At 42.9% G+C, this 19,985-nt stretch overlaps 1 protein-coding gene across 1 annotated transcript; it reads left to right on the top strand.

Annotated features, from left to right (window-relative positions):
• The first annotated feature begins 4,330 nt into the window (after positions 1 to 4,330).
• Positions 4,331 to 15,544, top strand: LOC115171495 (uncharacterized). The gene is made up of 9 exons (XM_029728376.1): positions 4,331 to 4,657; positions 5,032 to 5,164; positions 5,413 to 5,578; positions 5,836 to 5,945; positions 6,063 to 6,226; positions 6,568 to 6,587; positions 6,831 to 6,967; positions 8,681 to 8,847; positions 9,100 to 15,544. The coding sequence occupies exons 2-9, from the start codon at positions 5,052 to 5,054 to the stop codon at positions 14,952 to 14,954; spliced, it is 6,732 nt and encodes a 2,243-aa protein (XP_029584236.1). The 5' UTR covers positions 4,331 to 4,657; positions 5,032 to 5,051; the 3' UTR covers positions 14,955 to 15,544.
• Positions 15,545 to 19,985: the final 4,441 nt, after the last annotated feature.

Here is a 19,985-nt window from a genome sequence, read left to right as displayed (position 1 = left end):
TTTGGCTTTGTAGTTTATAAAGAAAATGGATCATATTGTGAGACCAAGGTGTGTTGATTTTAATGACATGTTATGATCTATTGACCAGAGGAAGTGTTATTTGCTGTTAGATAAGGATATTGAATGCTTGATATACAATATGTTACATGGAAAGGTAATATGCTTGTTTTTAAAAGAGCTGTACTATTAGAGAGAACATTTTGGGTTGGAAAACTTTTTTGCTGATAAAATAACAAGGTAGGAGTTTCAAGTTGTCGGAATTGTCAATGGCTTGTTTTCTGACAAGGCTTTGAGACAATGATTCAAAGCTGTAATCAAGACCATCTGCAATTTTTTGAAAATATGCATTTTGGAAACAAGCTTTGCTTACATGCTTTAGGCAGTAGGGTAGAGCAATGCCTCAACTTGAAGATAAATTGTTTTGGGGATCATTGCAGGTCTTAGTATTGCTGTCCTGAATGATACTTCACAACTTCCAATGTCACCCGATCCTACGCTGTTCATAGCAGGGCAAACGTTCTGCTTGTAATGTTGGTCAGATAATTAATTTGCTAAAATCATTAAGACATCACCAACAATCTACTGTAACTATCGATATCAATCTTATTTCTTTTTAACTTTTATTTCAAGGACTAGGGCAATATAGATATTGTGATAATGTAAAACGTTTTTATTTTAACCAATCAGGGACGTTTTTCCTTAATGCACTGTCGCTGGGGTCAATACAAGGCCACGTTCAGTTGCCAAACGTTGTCGAACGTTGCAGATAGAAATGGCATGAATAGAGCTGATGCGTTCGTATTCTTCATGTCAGAGGCGTTTGTTCTACATAGCCTATTTCTATCTGAACGTATCAAAACGTTAAGTCCTGCTGAACGCGCCCCAGGCTAGAAAAGCTAAAATATAAATGAATCAAAAACGTTAAATAAAAATAAAATGTTTTATTTTTATGTAATTTGTTTTCCAACCAATCACAAATCCTGTCTCTGTTACCGGGTAGAAAATAAAAAATAGTGAATTTGTACTTTGTCTGTTTTTGTCTTAAAGATGATACAATATGGACGTTTTTCTCGAGTGTTGGCTGTATGGTTCGTATGCATGATGTGCAATATAAACTTTTGCTCATGGGTGTGGGGAGGTTGGCCCCCCTTCTGTCTATAGATGTAATTTCAGGACAATATTACTGTCCATAATTGTGGGCTATTTTTGTCTCAAGAAACGGCCAATATTCCATAATGGAACTTTAAATGAGCCATGGTTTGTGTATAATGTAAGATAAAATGACGCTATAGGCCACTAATGTTGAATTACCCATAATGTGATAGATACTACATATTGTATGTTTGAGATTACATTTTAAATGGGCGCCATCTAGTGTATACAACAACGTATGCAGTTAATCTATAGGAAATCATTTATAGTAAAATTGTATTATAGGGAGAAATAGGCGGAGCATGAATGCACGTTTCTATTTTGCACATTGCCCTATCAATTCCGATCATATAAAACAGCTGAACCAAATCAATAGCAGACAAAGCGAAACTGGAACGGAGTCAGGTCAGCCTTAGTGAATTGTTTGGGCTAAGATATAATTCAAACTGAAAATGTATCCTTGTGATTGCTCAAAAAGTAAATTTGCCTAATGTAATTGATCTCTAAATTCCCGAATTTACCTGAACGGGTACAATGGATTTGTATATGGATTTGCAGTGCAGGTGACCCTTATTAATTTAGTAGCTGACGTGTTTTGTTTATAGCTGGACGCTGCAGTTGCGGTGGACTCTGCAAGTGTACAAACTGCTGATGTGCCACAAAGTGCATGTGTTGATCTGTTTGAGCTCGGAACAAAATTGTTATACCCACAGTAACTTCTGCTCCATATGTGATCTATACAATTTCATAAAGTGCAATCCGTCGAAACAAAGCGACGCTAACGGATGGAGCTGGAGAAATGTACACTTAGACTCGCTATGGGATGTAAGGACTGACTATCCAATAAGTAATATAGTTGTAGCTTTATTCTCTAATATTTTGTAAGCATTTTATATTGTGTTCTGATGGAATAGTCCTACGACAGTTAAACTAAGCGCATTAAAGTTAAATTCTTAAAGAATCAATGGGTACATGTCGTGAATTTGTCAAAATAGCTGTAACAAGTGCAGATTGAGCCTTTTTGTTTTTTTTTACTTTACAGTTTAGTTGTGAACAATTGGTAACCACGTCTTCTACAGACTGAACATCCCAAACCAATGAGGATTCGAACAAAAAAAATGGGCCCGGGTAGGCGTGTGTTACACCGAGATATTATTGCGTTCGTTTAAGAACCGGGCTGCCTCCTGGGCGTGAGCCAGGTGCCCGGAGAAAGCCCACGGCGAAGTCGGCTCTAAGTGACGTAATTATGCGCGAGGAGTAATAAGTAGGATTTCCTTCACGTGCAATAGTAATTTCTAACTAGCTGCCTTCCCTATGAAAACAACTAGTTTGCAAATTCGGTGCGGTGCAGATTAATGACTGTTCGATTTGCGAACCGGCTCCTCCCTCACCGCCTTTGCCCGCTCACATCAAGGGCCATGGGCTGTGCCCCGCTGCTTGGCATTATCAAATCCGCCCAGTGTCAATGCGCAACCCACCATTGAGATTTAAGAGCTAAATTGACTATCCTAGTGTCCCTTTTAAAGCATGGGTTCCCAAACTCGGTCCTGGTGCACGCTTAGATTTTTGCCCAAACACTACACAGCGGATTCAAATAATCAACTCATCAAGCTTTGATTATTTGAATCAGCTGTGTAGTGCTTGGGCAAAAATCTAAACATGGGCCCAAGATCCAAGTTTGGAAACCCTGCTTTAAAGGAATCCTTCACCTGAAATTACAAAATTGCATGTCTTTCCTTACATTGTAAGCATTTAGTGCAATGTCCAAATAATTTTAAAATGGAATATCCACTGTCAAACTCTGGATACTGCCACTAGTGGCATGTCTAACATTCAGCTGAACTTTTAGCCCAGATAAAATGCCTTCAGGCCTGTCATATAGCAGCCACAGGTCTTGTTAGAAAACCAGTCATGGTCATTAATCAGTACTAATCTCTTCTATCATTCTTCCAGATTGTTGTTCCTGCTGCCCGACTGGTTGCAGCAAGTGTGCCTCTGGTTGTGTGTGCAAGACGTGCGACACAAGCTGCTGTCAGTGAGGGCTTGACGCATGACACTCCATGTCCTCTACCCGTGCACATGTCCTCTACCCGTGCACATGACATTATCCCTGTTGTACGACACAAGAGCATTGTAATAAATTGCAGCTCCAATTTTGGATGTCTTCAATCATGTGAAACTGCCTCCTTGCTTTTTAGTGAGCACTAATGTGAATTCCAGTGATATTACCATTTCCTTGGAAAGTTAAATGTCTGGTTAAGTAAACATGTGATCTGTCTGATTGTAGTGGGTACCACCTGGGGCCAAAATCAGGCCCTTGCTGGTATAGGGGGACTTTGCATGTCTTTATTCAGTGGCGCCATAGATTGCATATTGTTCATAGGACATGAGGGGGGGGGGGGGGGGGTCTCCACTGTCCTTGATCAATCCTCTGTGATTCCAGTTTTCTGGCTTCTTCGATCTAGTCCTAGACATTTGCTAAGTGTTCTATTGCCTCACACTGGCTGCGTTTAGACAGGCAGCCTAATTCTGATATTTTTTTCACTAATTGGTCTTTTGACCAATCACATTTCAGAGCTGACCCATTGGTAGGAAGAAATATCAGAATTTGTCTGCCTGTGTAAATTCATGTTAATAGGCCAACATCGTAATATTGGCTTTGTATTTAACGTAAGCGTATAGGCTTAATCAAGGTCTGGAAAACTGGCCCAAAACTTCAGTGTAGTTGGAATGGGCTCGATCTACAATGATTTGTACCTCAAGCCTGGGTAGTTACAAGCTTACACTGATGCGTTATCCCCTCGGTGTCCCGTGCAAGACACCCAGCGTGTGTGTAAGGGCACACTTCCCCAAGACCATGAAGGACCACTGACATGATACCCACTGCTTACACCAATGTAGTAGATGGCTGAGACGGGGTCCTTAGCCATGGATTCTGTCGATGTAACAGCGTTATTTGAGAGGGTTATCCATTTGTGTAACGTGAAAGTTCTGTTAAACTGAAATTTATAAATAACGACTGTCCATTCAAGCAACTGAAACCCAACCTATGACCAGGTACAACCAACAGTATTACTAGAACTAAAGGACATCCTCTCCCTATTGACAAATGGCCTGTGAGAGATTTCGTAACTGGCGTAAAATTGACCTTGGCACTAGCCAATGAAAAACAACGGATATGGCCCTAGTTCGGTTTCACTGCAGCAGTGTTACTCGCATACCTCAGTGGTTGTTCGCTTAACTTCTGATACGAGAATAACAAACATAAAAAAATATATATATTCCTTCCCTCGGGTCAGTCGTTTTGCTGTGGAAACTAGCTAATTTGATTACATTTGCAGCGTTGAATCAACGAGGCAACACCAAGACATTGTGCTGTGTTTTGGCGGATCAGCTAGCTACGTAACGTAGCTAGCTGACTCGACATCTGACATAGCCAGCTAGCGGCTAGCTAGCAACCACTACGGATACAATCTAGCTAACGGCTTTCGTTAAATACTCCCAGGTAATGTTATGCTAAATATAACTGCAGACTAACTTATATAAATCAATATAGCTAGTTATATTTCTCATGTTTGCTTATGCTTGAGTCAGACGCTAACTAGCTAGACTTTCAGTTTAACGCTATGTCCTGCGGTAGCTAGCTGCTAGCTATGATAATTTAGACATCAAAATCAGAAGGCTAGCTAGCTAGCTAGCTGGTCAGTTTGCTAGTTTCTAACGTAACCTTATTGATGTTTGAGCTAGAACTAGCTTATCGAAGCCTTACATAAAGGCTAATGTTAGGTTGTATGGGGATATGAGGACGACTTGACTCAGTTGTGGGTGGTTGTCAGTCGCATCGCCCTGTCCCTTGACCCCGACCCCCTGTCCTTTCAGCATGCTGATGGTGGGAGGCGATGGACGGATGCAGTAAAATGAGTGTGATGGAGCTGTGTGAGACGGATGATCTGGCCACCAGCTTGGTGCTGGACCCCTTGCTGGGGTTCAGCACTCATAAAATGAACGTCAGGTAATCTCTTTAAACCTCCTATCCATTACATTATATTTGACAAAAGTGTGTGAAATGACAAACTTTTGCCATAGGTGTATGCATTGTACCATTTTTGTTGTGCTTGGTCTTGATGGTTCCTCTATGCTTCTAGTAATCAGTCTTCATCAGGCAGTTAAGGCACAACTTCAGCGTTCTTCACAGAGAAGTGGAAAAGTTAATTCACAATTGCAAAGAACAGCACACACCTAATTCTTGTCGCCCTGCAGTCCCCCCCCAGAGGTCCGTCGTTGGGGCTACCTCAAAGAGACTCTGCTACGCTTCCAACGCACACATGACTTGCAGGCCACCTTTGAGGCCCTTACAGTGGGAGACTGGGCCTGTGACTACTTCACTGGACTGGGAACACACCGTCTGGAACTACTGAAACAGCATGTAAGTGTGTGTTTGCAGGATCAGTTAACCCTGTTATATCAGTGTGCACTAGAAGTATGTTTTTGATTGCCCCTTCCTTTCTTTAGTCAGTATAATTTCTTTCATTTGTTCATTTACTTTTGTTGGCCTCTGTCATTTTTTCTTATTAGTTTGGGTAGTTAGCTAATATTACCTGTTTTCACTCTGTGGGTATTCATGATTGTGTGCATGAACATGTTTGGCTATATGCATGGTCTTGACAGCTATTATTTCTTCAGGTGTATCGCTACCTCTGTGCCTTCCTGTTGGATAGTGGTGTCCAGATTGAGTCATGTGACCGATACTCTTCAGAAACCAACGGAGCAAAGATAACCTCTACCAAGCACTGGTAAGGATCAACTTCTTTTAACAGTTGCATTCAATAGTCATGTGCAACTCTGCAGATTAGATAAATCTTGTCTGTGTTTTTATATATCATGTTTAACTGTGACGCTGAATGCTGCAGGTTTGTAGGTGAGCGGATGGAGGTTCTGTTGGGTTGTATAGCCGAGCTGAGTCCAGCAGACAGTGCTGTTCTGAGAGCAGGGGTGAATGACTTTAGTGTGATGTACTCCACTCGTAAGCGCTGTGCACAACTCTGGCTTGGGCCTGCGGCTTTCATCAACCACGGTGAGTTTTTCAAGATTCAACCCCAGTTACTGTCTGCCACACTGTACACACACTAAAACAGAAACCCACTGTGCATACACTATCACAGAACACACAGACAGAGCATCTGCTTATGGGATTTCTCTTAATTAGTTATTCCTAACAAGTCATACATTAGATCTAGAGTGATCAAATCAAATGCTCTAATCCTGTTATTTAATGTGCTCACCTACAGCAGAGCTTCACAGGATTTGCTAATGGTCAATACTTTTATTATACAGACGCATGGCACAATTTCCAGTGTTTTTAAGTTGTTATATCTGTATTGTAACCATACGCTTGTTTCTGTTTTCTGGGTGAAGACTGCAGACCAAACTGTAAGGTAATCAACAGTGTTATATATTATTAGTCATGTTACTCTTCTATATTTTTAATCGCTCTGTGTGTTTGTTCCTGTTAAGCATAATTCCCTTTTTATAGAAGTGTTGTTATACATGATTATTGTTATTATCCTCTTCGTCTGTGTCTTTTGTTTGTACTATTATGGTTTTATTGTTGGAAGTGTTACATCCCCAGGGCTAGCGATGTCACCTTGTTTCATCCCTCACCTCCCCCTTCTCTCCAGTTTGTTCCTGGCGATAAGAATGGAGGCTGTGTAAAAGTGGTGAGGCCCATCGCACCTGGGGAGGAGATCACCTGTTACTATGGCGACAGCTTTTTTGGAGAAGACAATGAAATGTGTGAATGCTGCACCTGTGAGAGGTGAGAGGATTGAGACATATCTGCTCATTGTCTCAATGACCAGCTTAATTTACATACATGCATGCATGCATACATGCATGCATACATACATACATACATACATGCATGCATACATACATACATACATACATACATACAGTACCAGTCAAAAGTTTGGACACACCTAAACATTCAAGGGTTTTTCTTTATTTTTTACTATTTTCTACATTGTAGAATAATAGTGAAGACATCACAACCTTGAAATAACACGTTAGTAATCAAAAAAGTATTAAACAGATCAAGAAATATATTTTAGATTCTTCAAAGTAGCCACCCTTTGCCTTGATGACAGCTTTGCACACTCTTGGCATTCTCTCAACCAGCTTCACCTGGAATGCTTTTCCAACTGTCTTGAAGGAGTTCCCACATATGCTGTACACTTGTTAGCTGCTTTTCCTTCACAATCTCAATTGGGTTGAGGTCAGGGGTTTGTGGAGGCCAGGTCATCTGATGCAGCACTCCATCACTCTCCTTCTTGGTAAAATAGCCCTTACACAGCCTGGAGGTGTGTTGGGTCATTGTCCTGTTGAAAAACAAATGACAGTCCCACTAAGCCCAAACCAGATGGGAGGGCGTATCACTGCAGAATGCTATGGTACCCATGCTGGTTAAGTGTGCCTTGAATTCTAAATAAATCATAGACCGTGTCACCAGCAAACACCATAACACCTCCTCCTCCATGTTTTAGGGTGGGAAATACACATGCGGAGATCATCCGTTCACCCACACAGCGTCTCACAAAGACACGGCGGCTGGAACCAAAAATCTCAAATTTTGACTCCAGACCAAAGGACAAGTTTTGACTGGTCTAATGTCCATTGCTCGTGTTTCTTGGCCCAAGCAAGTGCAACCTTCTTATTGGTGTCTTTTAGTAGTGTTTTCTTTGCAGCAATTTGACCACGAAGGCCTGATTCACACAGTCTCCTCTGAACAGTTGATGTTGAGATGTGTCTGTTACTTGAACTCTGTGAAGCATTTATTTGGGCTGCAATTTCTGAGGCTGGTAACTCTAATAAACTTAACCTCTGCAGCAGAGGTAACTCTGGGTCTTCCATTCCTGTGGCAGTACTCATTAGAGCCAGTTTCATCACAGCGCTTGATAGTTTTTGTGACTGCACTTGAAGAAACTTTGAAAGTTCTTGACATATTCCGCATTGACTGACCTTCATGTCCTAAAGTAATGATGGGCTGTTGTTTCTCTTTGCTTATTTGAGCTGTTCTAGCCATAATATGGATTTGGTCTTTTACCAAATAAGGCTATCTTCTATATACCACCCCAACCTTGTCACAACACAACTGATTGGCTCAAACGCCTTAAGAAGGAAATAAATTCCACAAATGAACTTTTAACAAGGCACACCTGTTAATTGAAATGCATTCCAGGTGTCTACCTCATGAAGCTGGTTGAGAGAATGCCAAGAGTGTGCAAAGCTGTCATCAAGGCAAAGAGTGGCTATTTGAAGAATCTCAAATATTAAACATATTTTCATTTGTTTAACACTTTTCTGGCTTACTACATGATTCCATATGTGTTATTTCATAGTTTTGATGTCTTCACTATTATTCTACAATGTAGAAAAAAGTAAAAATAAAGTAAAACCCTTGAATGTGTCCAAACTTTTGACTGGTACTATATAATGACGTGTAACATTATACTATTTGTTTATTATTTAGAAAAGGAGAGGGTCACTTCCGACACAGAGAGAGGCAGCCTGGTTGTGATGACTCTAATGACATGTCTGGCCAGAAGTACCGCCTCAGAGACACAGACCTTCGTCTTAACAGAGGGAAAGCACCCTGTCCTCCTACATTTCGGCCTACATTTACATTTTCAAATTCAGGTAAGTTTGTGTTTCTCGTTTCAAACGTTACGCTTGTCTTTTAACAATGCCTGAAATTCTCATTCTCTGAAGATCCAAGTGGTACTAGGTATTGGTCATTGAGCAATAAACTGTCTTTATTGCTAAATGTATTGCAGATAAGACAGTTAGTGACAGTATGCAACTAGAATGTAATGTTAGGTGCAGTATGCATTTATTTGTTATGCTATTGGTTTTGCCTGAATTTCTTAGTTCTTTGTCTTCCTGTCTTAGCTATCCCTTCAAGGAATTCATTTACCCAGCAGATGAAGAGAAATGCTCTGATGATGAGCAGGAAGACCAAAAGGTTGAAACAGGAGGGGCAAAGGAGGATATCGGGAATCAAGCAGCAACGGCTGATAATGCCATCCCTATCAGAGGTGGTGTTGAGGAACCTTAGGGTTCGAGTACGGCGCCACACGTTCAACTTCTTGTTGAGCTGCAAGGACCCCACCAGCAAGGAGAGGGCCTTGCTGCACCAGCTTGAACATGTGGAGACAAAAGACAAGGGGAGGAAGGAACAATCTGCTCTCTACTGTACAACCAAAGAGAATGACAAAAAAGAGAAGAGCAGCAATACTTGTGAGTTAAACCTGAAGCCTTTCACTCTTCACCCTTCCTTGTCTTCTCAACAGAATGCTGGACCAGTAGTTTCTGGACAGATACTGGGTGGCAAGCCCCTTCGAGTGGTGGAAAAAGTATCTGTCCAGACAAGGATCTCTTCCAGAACAAGGAGCATGATCAGAAACTGTCACACACGCCAGTTTGTTTCCAGAGCCAAGAAGAACAACAAAATCATTAGCAAGCGCATTGAACTCACCAAACCCATTTGCAGAAAAAGCAACAGCGCAAGTCCTCAGAAACACATGGATAGCTGTAGTGGAAAAGATGCCACGCACAATGTTATCAAAGATATTCATGGAACCAATTGCATAACCATCGAAAATAACACCAGCGGCAACAACAATGATGTGGCATACATCAGCAATAGAACATACACTGGTGGAGGCGGGCCCAAAGGCAGCAAGGCTCAGGGTGCATATCAGAAACCAGTGGATCTGAAAGTGGAAATCAAAACCATTGGAGAATCGGGGACTGATGGGACACTTGTGGCGAGCAAACCCTCTGGTAAAAGGGTTGAAGTTTGCCAAAGTGCTTTGGACAAAGCCAAGAAGCCTGGGAATCACCAGAAACCCATTAGTACGCCCCTTGTCACTACCACCCCTAGCACCATTTCTCTCTCTTCCCCCTCACTTGACCATGTTCCAGTAATGTCAGGACTGAAGCAAGTCACAGTTAGCTTGATAAGAGTGTCTGTGCCGGGAAGTGTAGCAGAAGAAAGGGCCTGTCCAGGATTGGAGGGAAAGGGCATTGTGAGAAGCGAGAGCAGCGTACCAGTGCAAGCAGAACAGATGGCTAGATCAGCTACACAGGGAGGAGAGGCAGACACCAGAGTGTCCAGGTCCCAGCAGAAGTCCATGGAGGAAGCAGGCAGAGAGTTGTCAGATGCTGAAGGTAAGAAAGGGGTGAGGGAAATGTATTTCAAGGCTAAGGTTAACAAAGTTGATGTAGGAAGGGGACAGACTGCTGTGGTGAAAGTCGATTTATTACATGGTGAGAAAGGGGCAGGTGAGAAGGTCATTGAAATAGAAGCTGCTGGTGGGGGGGAACAGGTTAGTGTGGCTGGGAAAGGGCATAGGGGGAGTGTAAAAGACATTGACAGAGGGGCAAAACTAAGTAAAGGTGTACAATCTCAAGTTGTTGGCTGTGATAAGAGGGTGCTTAGAGGGCGAAATGATGCAGAAGAACAGAGTAATGGAAAAGCAGGAGGACAAAATAGCAGAAGTTGTGACAGCATTATCAGAAAGGATGGAGGTAAGAATGAGAGGTTGTCTGAAATGGTAAAAAAGGGGAGTAGTATAACTATGGACAAGAAGGGTGTTGTCATCAAACAGGTGAGGGTTCTACTTTCTGATATTCTAAGAAAAGAGCGGGATCAGAAGGCTGGGGACTCAGGAAGTGGGAACACAGGAAAGAAAGATCTAATTTCCTCCAACCATAAGCAAATGGAAGATGGCAGAGAGGCAAATAATGATGGAGGGAAAGAGGTTAGGGAACACATGTCTGATGCACAGACAAATAGTTTGCCTCATGCAACAACACAAAGTGGGATAATTTCCAAACGGGGGAAAGGAAGGGCTAGTAAGATGAAACTTGAGGGTCCAGGCCAAGACTTGCATATTCACTCGCCACAAAGTAATGATGATTTAATCCCAGCGAAAGATAGGCTTTCCAAGTCTCCCCCTCCTTCTTCAGAATATCTTCAGACACACACCCAGGCCAACATTCCTCTGAAGAAACGGATGTTCCGTAATTCTGTGGAGACTGACTCTGAGCAGAGTATCAACTCTCCTATGTCAGAGCCATCCTCCAAGGACCTCAAACCCTCCACAGAGCTGAGGCAGAATCTTACTCTGTGTTCAGGAAGAGAAATCAAAGCTATCAAAGTGTTGGAGGACAGAGGTAGAGGTGGGCTGCGGTCTAATAGTGACCCTAAGTCTACCGTTTCAGAGTTTGGGGTCCAATCTCGGACACAGACCATCAAGAGGACAGCAAAACAAAATGCAACGCCCAGAATGCTGCGTCCCAGAGTCAATCAACTGGAACAAGACCGGCCACGGAGGAGTGCAGGAAAGTATAAAAGAGGGACCCGAGACTCAGAGGTACTGGAGAATGAATCTGATGAGGACAAACACAAAGCAGGACATGATGAAATCTCACTGGATTCTAAAAAGGAACATGTAAATGAAGGAGAGAAGAAGCCAGAATCACATACTGAGTTACTGAATTCACTCACATCGCAAACATGCAAGGAAGAGAACGGGAAAGGGCAGAGCCTCAACTTCAAAATTCGTTTTAAGAGAAAGAGGGGCAAAGTGTGGGAGTTGGACAGACCTGCAGGAGGAGAGGATTTGATTATTGAAGCAGAAAAGTCTATTGATTCACAACAATTGGAGCCTTATAGGGCCATTTTAGATTCTGTGTCAATCTTAAACTTAGAAATGGAGAAGGGTGCCCAGGTAGATGGGAAGGAGACTCATGACGTACGATTTTGGAAAAGACGTAAAGTTAGACGAGACAGATTGGGGAGTTTGAAAGATAGAGGTCCCATTTTGATGAACAGGCAAAGTGAGGTTGTAGCTGTAGACTCGAAAGAGAAAAACAAGGAACAGGGGGAGCTCAGCGAGGTAGAGATAAATGAGGTGCTAGACGAGGTTATTTATGGAGTAAAGCAACTACCAGGAGAAAAGGGCCATACGATTTCTAGTGAGGGTATGTCTGTCGGAGTGGGGGGACTGCAATGTGACTATCAAGTCACACCAAGTCCTGTTAGAATCTGTGAAAAAGAGAAAGATATTCCATCCTTGGCTGAAGACGGAGAACAAGTGAAGGATACTTGTATTGGAGTAGAGAGTAGTTTGGTTGACAGTGGGGCACTGCATGAACACAAAGTAAAGGATGAGGACCAACCCTTGCCACGGATCAAACTGAGGAGAAAAATACAGGGTGTATGGGAGGTGGACAGCCAGGAGTTGGAGCAGAGTGAAGCAGAGTCTGAAAAAGAGAAGAAGGAAATGACATGCGTTAAGCCAAAAGAAGAGTGCCCTTCTCAACCTCCCACCTGCCAGAAACTCAACAGTGCAATCAAGTGCAACACTTTAAAAGATTCCTCTGCTGTTCTTCTGAAAAAAGAACCTCCCCCCCTCACTTTATCTCTCTCACCCTTGACCCTTAACTCTCCCCAACCTGTGGGTTCTGATGTGATGGCCTATGCTCCAGAAACAATGAATGATAGGGCCATGCCAAAAATCACTAATAAGGGAGGAAGGGGAAGGGGAAGGGGACGGAAAGAAAGGCAGAAAACAGAGACTGCTCGTAAGGTTGCAACTGGAGAGATGGGAACTTCTTGTCTTAGTCATAACCTGCTACAGATAGACAACAGTCTTTCTAGACTCTCAGAAGGGTTATGTCAGTCACAATCCTTAGAAAAAAACATACCTTCTGATTACACTGCTTCCACCTCAAAGATTCCATCCCAGTCTCAGTCTCCACCGTTCAGTTTTCCAGAAAGGATGCTTTCCACAGAATCCAGCTTTGCTAATTGCTGTGAAGATCTCCTCGACTTCCAGTGTCTCAATCTTGAAGGGTTCTATCATCCACAGAACATCCTCCAAACCTCTCCAATAGACCTCTGTCCAATGGATCCACCCAGCGGGCCCTTTAGTAGTCCCCTCTCTCATAGCCCCTCGGATGCTTGGAACCCAGAAACCCCATACCTTGGCCCTCCAAGCCCAGGAAGTATCTTCAATGCAGAGGATCAGCAATTTCTTAATGGTCTTGTGTGCTCCAAAAATGAGTCTCTCCCTTTGGATTGTGGAGTTAAGGATACTTCCAAAGACAGAGGACAGCTCAATGCAAATTTTTGTTTTACACCCCTGAGCAGCGCTGAGGGGACTTTCATGGATCGCTTTTTGATGAAAAATCCTGGGATGAAATTGTCAAAAGAAGATTCTAAGACACAAGCCTTATCTTCAGCAGCCAAAACCCACTACTCTCAGAAAGAATCATTCATGTTTAATACAAATACTCCATCCATCTGTTCCCATTCCCACAATACCCCAGTCAATGTTCTCAATCAGAGCACCAATGGTACTAAGGCTAGTTCTGCTCATTCCAATTTTTCTAAGGTCCAGCCTCAAGTCAAAACTCCGGGTCCCTTCCACCTGATGAGCTCTTCCAACAAATCTCAATCTTTTTCCACCTCTCAGCCAGTGCCAAGTTCCTTCAAAACTGGGCCCCAGAATTATTCAGTCAAGTCCGTCCATTCACCTCAAGTGGTTTCTAACAAGTTTGGCTCACAATTAAATCCTAATGTAGGAGATGCTTTTCGCAACACGTATGACAAAAGCTCTAGTGTGATCCAGAGTGTGCTGAAGTTTCAAGGAGGGAAACCAAGTCAGAATTTGAATAGTGCCCCTTCTAAAGTTAATATTGTCGCTGGCAACCCTAAAATTGCGGGCAAACCTCATATTGCCAAATCTAGGTACAGTGACACTGACAAGGTCCACCAGAGTAACAAATGTTCAGGTTTTAGCACTGGCGGACATAAAGGTAGCATGCCCAGTTATAGCATAATTTCAGGAAAAGATCCAGTTCGTCTCAATGCATCAAACTACCCCATCAAGTCAAATCTTCCCAATGACAAAGTCCATCCAGATTATTTCCAGACATCCAGTAAAAGTACAATGACAGCTTTGGAGAAGCCGCCCTCTGACAAACCTCAATACACTGAAACCAGCTTCGGCAGCAAAAACTTCTCCACTCTCCCAAGGCCTTTCTTTTTCCCCAGCCAAGCACCTCAGACTTATGGGTCTCCCCATGGCAAACGTTTGAATCAGGACAAGCCCTGTGCTGCTGTGCACTCCCAGAACCCTCACTCTTCCTATGCCACATCGGCGTCACCTGACAAACTGTGTTACGATTCCTCAGACTTGACCTTTTCCACCTCGCTCTCTCCCTCTATGTCTCAGCACAATAGCCCCCAAGTAGCACACAACTCTCCCTCTGGATCACAGACACCAGCTAACAAACAGCAGCCCCCCTCCTCCTCCTTCTCCTACTCTTATGGTCACCAAGGTCCACCTTACGTGGTCAACTTTACTGGTGACCACTCAGTCACCATGGGCCTGGGAGATTACCCAGGGTCACCACCCACCAACTATACGTACCGCTGCCTCATGGAGCCTTCGGGCACCCAGGGAAGGCTGGTTCTGGAGCCATGTGGACCCCAACTCTCACACTCACCATCTTTCTCTGTGGGGGGCTTTTCAGGGCTTAAAGGCCAGGATGACCACTGCAAGAGGGACACACAACAGCAGTGCCAGCCCATAGACCACCCACCAACATCCCACCATGCTCCCACATCCTCCCACTCCTTGAGTACCCCGGTCTCAGACCGTAAGCCCAAAAGACTGAGGCTAGTGGTTACTGATGGGCTAGTGGATCTGGACCTCCAGTATACAGACTGATTTATACCTGTTCTTCTCATCTGACTTTGATGCAGCTTGTAATATATCAACATTGTACAGAATTGTTCATGAGGAGCATATCTCTGCCCTGATGTTTTTTAAACAGCAATTTACACAGTCTACCTATCATTATGTTTGTTTAATGGTTACTGGTGTTTGTTCTAATCCCTCTCTTGGATACTGTTATGATATGAATGTCTCAGAGAAGCTTTTATTGACATCTGTGGGGATCGAGTAATGCTTATGCTTAACAGTTTTACTTCTATTTATTTTGTGAATACAACCATCTTCTGTGTAAGTTCAGTGATTTGCAAGAGGAAAATATGTAGTGAATAGATCAGTCAGTCTCCACAATGCTTTTCTGGCATGATGTCCTTTCATAGTCTGTCATAGCAGAGGTTAGCCTCAAGGTGGGCACATTGAACCCTCTAGTTAGTAGTATGTGGAGGCCTTCTTATTGTACTGTAACATAGTTGAATGGGTTGTTCTCTAAAGTTGACATGTCAGGAAGATAGGCCTACACAAACCGTTTGCACATTCTACAACGTGATTATTTTGACATAAAAATGTGTTTTTAAGTTTTAAAACAAGTGTGTCTATCATGTTTCTGTGATTTTGGGCAGTAGGGCTTTGATTCCAGTCGGTTTAAGTACTGTCTACGAGCTCTAAAATGTACAGTTTTATTGGATCTGCTCTCTGTTCCACTAAGTACATAGACTTGCAAGTGTGTGTGGGAGTGAGGAGGAATATTAGGTACCATGCTTTTCTGTACATGGTATGTTTGTGCACTGCCTTGCCAATTTGAGTGAAGATTAGCAGTCAATGGTGCATTAAGAAATGCACAGTGCATCAACAGTGTGTGTAGTGTAGAATGACTTCCAGGCCTGTAAATTCCAGGACAACTCCACTGAGGGGTGGCGTGCATGACATGAACTGCAGCTCTGCAGCCGCTGTCCAGAGCACCCACAGTATACGAGGGAGGGAGACCGGGTGGGTGGGAGACTGACTGCAATGTTTCTGCAGAATTCGTTTTTTTCTTTGGTCTTGTGTAGGTCAAGGGGTAGATGATACTGTATTAGTGGGGCAACTTGGACTAAGTGGGTACATTTTGTGTTCCCTCCCTTCCTTCTTTCCCCTCTATCCACACTGAGAATACTTGGTGCTTATGGCATTATTTATGAAGCAACTTCAAAGCAATCTGTTGTGAATTAGAACAAGGACAGTGACTTGTTACTTGATAATCTTGCTTTTAGTCTTGTCTCGCTCATGACTTAATTGGATCACACTGGTTAGGCTAGTTGTGTAGATGGTGATCACAATGAAATGTTATCTGAGAAATGTGTAGTCAGCCACGTGGTTGCATGTATTATTTTTACATCCATGAATGAGATTCACATTTTTGAAATGGACGTTGCTCTTACACATTTGTAATGTCATTTGAGCATTCCACTATCCTCATCTAGACATCGTTCCAGTAGCAATCCAACAGAGGTACTCAATAGGACTACATCATCTTATGTAAAACCATGAAGCAGTCATGTCTATTATTATTATTATTATTATTGAAAATGGTGCTTTATTGTAATTTAATATTTTACATATAATATTGATTGTTCCAGATATGAAAGGTTTGTTTATATTACATGATAGAACATATTGTTTATTTACTTTTAAAAAAATCTAACATTTCATTTATGGTTCCCCAACGTCTCCCCTGGACCAAGATTTAGAGTTGATTCAGGTGGTGATATATAATCAGCCTTTTGAAGAGGTAAACATTCTAATGGTCTGCTGTAGAATTGTAAAATGTAAATCATTAAAGAAAAATGCGTTCTTTTTTTTTAATGAAGCTTTGGATGTGTCTTCACAATTTATTCGCGGTATGACATGTATTTATTGGTTCAACAAACCCCCTTGTGTCGTGTCGCATGAAACTGTATTATGAACCATGATCCATTTATAGATTTGTGGATCGTCTGAAGCATGCTATGTTCAACTTGTAATGTTAGCTTACAGTGCCTAGCTAGTTAATCATTTTGCTTAATTAAATACAGTAATTATATTATTTGACTGAATTTGTTTGGTTGCAACCATCATTGTAGTCCACAGAAAATGCTGTAAACTCTATATTGACTTATTTGTTCATTCAGCCATATTGTTATACTGTAGTTTATGAAAATACCAAACTTCTAACAGTGCATATGTTTAGGGGTGGAAAAACAATATGCTGGTTTGATTGTTTGATTGAAAGCTTCCTTCAGGCAACTACTTCCTTATTTCCTCAACATATTTCCACAAGCTTTCATATTCCTTTCTTGACTGGATGTGTGTCCCTCTCCAGTCTGTAATGTCTTTCTCTCCATCCGTACAGTATATGACTGTCATTTACGTCTTGTCACTAAGCCTCCTGTCTGTTTCCCATCTTCTCCATCACTCAGTTTTCAGTCTTGTTTCTAGCCTCTTCTCTAAGTGCAGCAGCATGTACTTCCCATTGGCATGTTTAGCGCTTCAGATCCTGTGACCCACTTTGCTTGTCTCAGTGGAAAGTGAGGGGTTAAATGTGATGCCAAGTGGAACAGCTTTTCCATAATGAGGACAAGCAGAGCAGAGAAGCAGGCAGCAGGGAGGGAGAGTCAGAGAGGCGATCTGAGTGTGCTAAGAGACCGGATCCTTTGAGGTGTTTCACCAACCTCTGAATGATCCTACAGCCCTTAGCATCAATGCTAGTACCTGCTGACACCTACATCAAATCAGTGATGTAAATGGTATTAATCCACACCATGCACCATCAGCTTCACCTACACACAGCCTAGTCCATATATGTGCAAATAGGCCACACACTGAAGGATTCCTTTACTGGCTCAGGGAACTGAAACGGGCCATCTTTAACAACAGTGATGTTCCTTTTTCAATTGTTCTATAACGCCTCAGCCACTCTTCCTCCTATTCTACTGTACGTCACAATTCCACTCAACTCTTAAATATACACTACATGACCAAGTATGTGGACACGTGCTCGTCGAACATCTCATTCCAAAATCATGGGCATTAATATAGAGTTGGTCCCCCTTTGCTGCTATGACAGCCCCACTCTTCTGGGAAGGCTTTCCACTAGACGTTGGAACATTGCTGCGGGGACTTGCTTCCGTTCAGCCACGAGCCTTAGTGAGGTTGGGCACTGATGTTGGGCAATTAGGCCGGGCTCGCAGTTGGCGTTTCAATTGATCCCATAGGTGTTTGATGGAGTTGAGGTCAGGGCTCTGTGCAGGCCAGTCAAGTTCTTCCACACTGATCTCGACAAACCATTTCTGTATGGACCTCGCTTTGTGCACGGGGGCATTGTCATGCTGAAACAGGAAAGGGCCTTCCCCAAACTGTTGCCACAAAGTTGGAAGCACAGAATCATCTAGAATGTCATTGTAAGCTATAGCGTTAACATTTCCCTTCACTGGAACTAAGGGGCCTAGCCCGAACCATGGAAAACAGCCCCAGACCATTATTCCTCCTTTACAGTTGGCACTGTGCATTGGGGCAGGTTGCGTTTTCCTGGCATCCGCTAAACCCAGCTTCGTCCGTCGGACTGCCAGATGGTGAAACCTGATTCATCACTTCAGAGAATGCATTTCCACTGCTCCAGAGTCCAATGGCGGTGAGCTTTACACCACTCCAGCCGACGCTGGGCATTGCGCAGGGTGATCTTAGGCTTGTGTGCGGCTGCTTGGCCATGGAAACCCATTTCATGAAGCTCCCGACAAACAGTTATTGTGCTGATGTTGCTTCCAGAGGCATCGCACTTAAACTGAGAACAGACGATTTAACTCACCAGTCATGATCTGTGAGCTTGTGTGGCCTACCACTTCGCAGCTGAGCTGTTTTGCTCCTAGATGTTGCCACTTCACAATAACAGCACTTACGGGGAAGCTCTGACTTGAAAAGGTGGCATCCTATGACGGTGCCATATTGAAAGTCACTGAGCTCTTCAGTAAGGCCATTCTTCTGTCAATGTTTGTATATGGAGATTGCATGGCTGTATGCTCTATTTTCAGCAACGGGTGTGGCTGAAATAGCCAAATCCAGTAATTTGAAGGGGGGTCCACATACTTTTGTATATATGGTGTATGTAGCAGCATTAGCTCCTCTGCCCCCATGTTTAACACCCTCTGGTGATTACAGGCTGTCAGAGAGGCCGAGAGTAGCTGTAGCCATGTGTAGTGTAGTGGTGTAGTCTTAGAGATGGCTGAGACGGACTGAGTGGACTTGGTGTTGGAGTCTAGAGGAGACCAGCGGTAGACAGTACAGTAGGAGTACAGCTCAGTCACTCTGCCAGTGGAGCGGAGAGACAGAGAGAGAACACCCCCATTTGTAACCCTGAAAAATGAGCTCAGCTGGAGAGGAGAGAGCGAAAAGAGAGATGGAGGAGAGAAGAGCTGGATTTAGAGAGCAGGGCAGAGATGGAGGAGAGGAGAGAGAAAGCAGAGGGCTTAGAGAGGGCTTAGAAGGAGGTAGTGTAGCAGGACATTATTTCCCAGGTGACAGGAGGCTGAAGCTCCAAATGAGTGTCCAGTGCTGGTGGTGTCAGGGCATTAGTGTAAATTATGGCTTGGACAGAGAGAGGACTGAATAAATATGTCAGCTCCATGGCCAGGGATATGGCTTTTATCGTTATTATGAACATCTTTCTTTCTGACAGTTCCTGTTAGTAGTTTAATGTCAGACTCTTTGCTCTTAGAGCTTGGGGTTTCAACTATTTTGTTAGAGTTAATTGATATACCGGTAGCTCTAAACGTATTGGAACAGGGACAATTATTTTGTTGTTTTGGCTCTGTACTCCAGCACTTTGGATTTGAAATGATGCAGACTATGATGTTGAAGTGCAGACTGTCAGCTTTAATTTTAGGGTATTTTCATCCATATCGGGTGAACCGTTAAGAAATTACAACACTGTTTGTAAGTAGTCCCCCCATTTTAGAGGACCAAAAGTATTGGGACAAATTCACTTATGTGTATTAAAGTAGTAAAAAGTGTAGTATT

The sequence above is a fragment of the Salmo trutta genome, chromosome 32 (assembly GCF_901001165.1).
Source record: "Salmo trutta chromosome 32, fSalTru1.1, whole genome shotgun sequence".
Lineage (NCBI taxonomy): Eukaryota > Metazoa > Chordata > Actinopteri > Salmoniformes > Salmonidae > Salmo > Salmo trutta.
The sequence above is the reverse complement of the archived record's forward strand: the minus strand, read 5'-3'. Positions and strand labels throughout refer to the sequence as shown.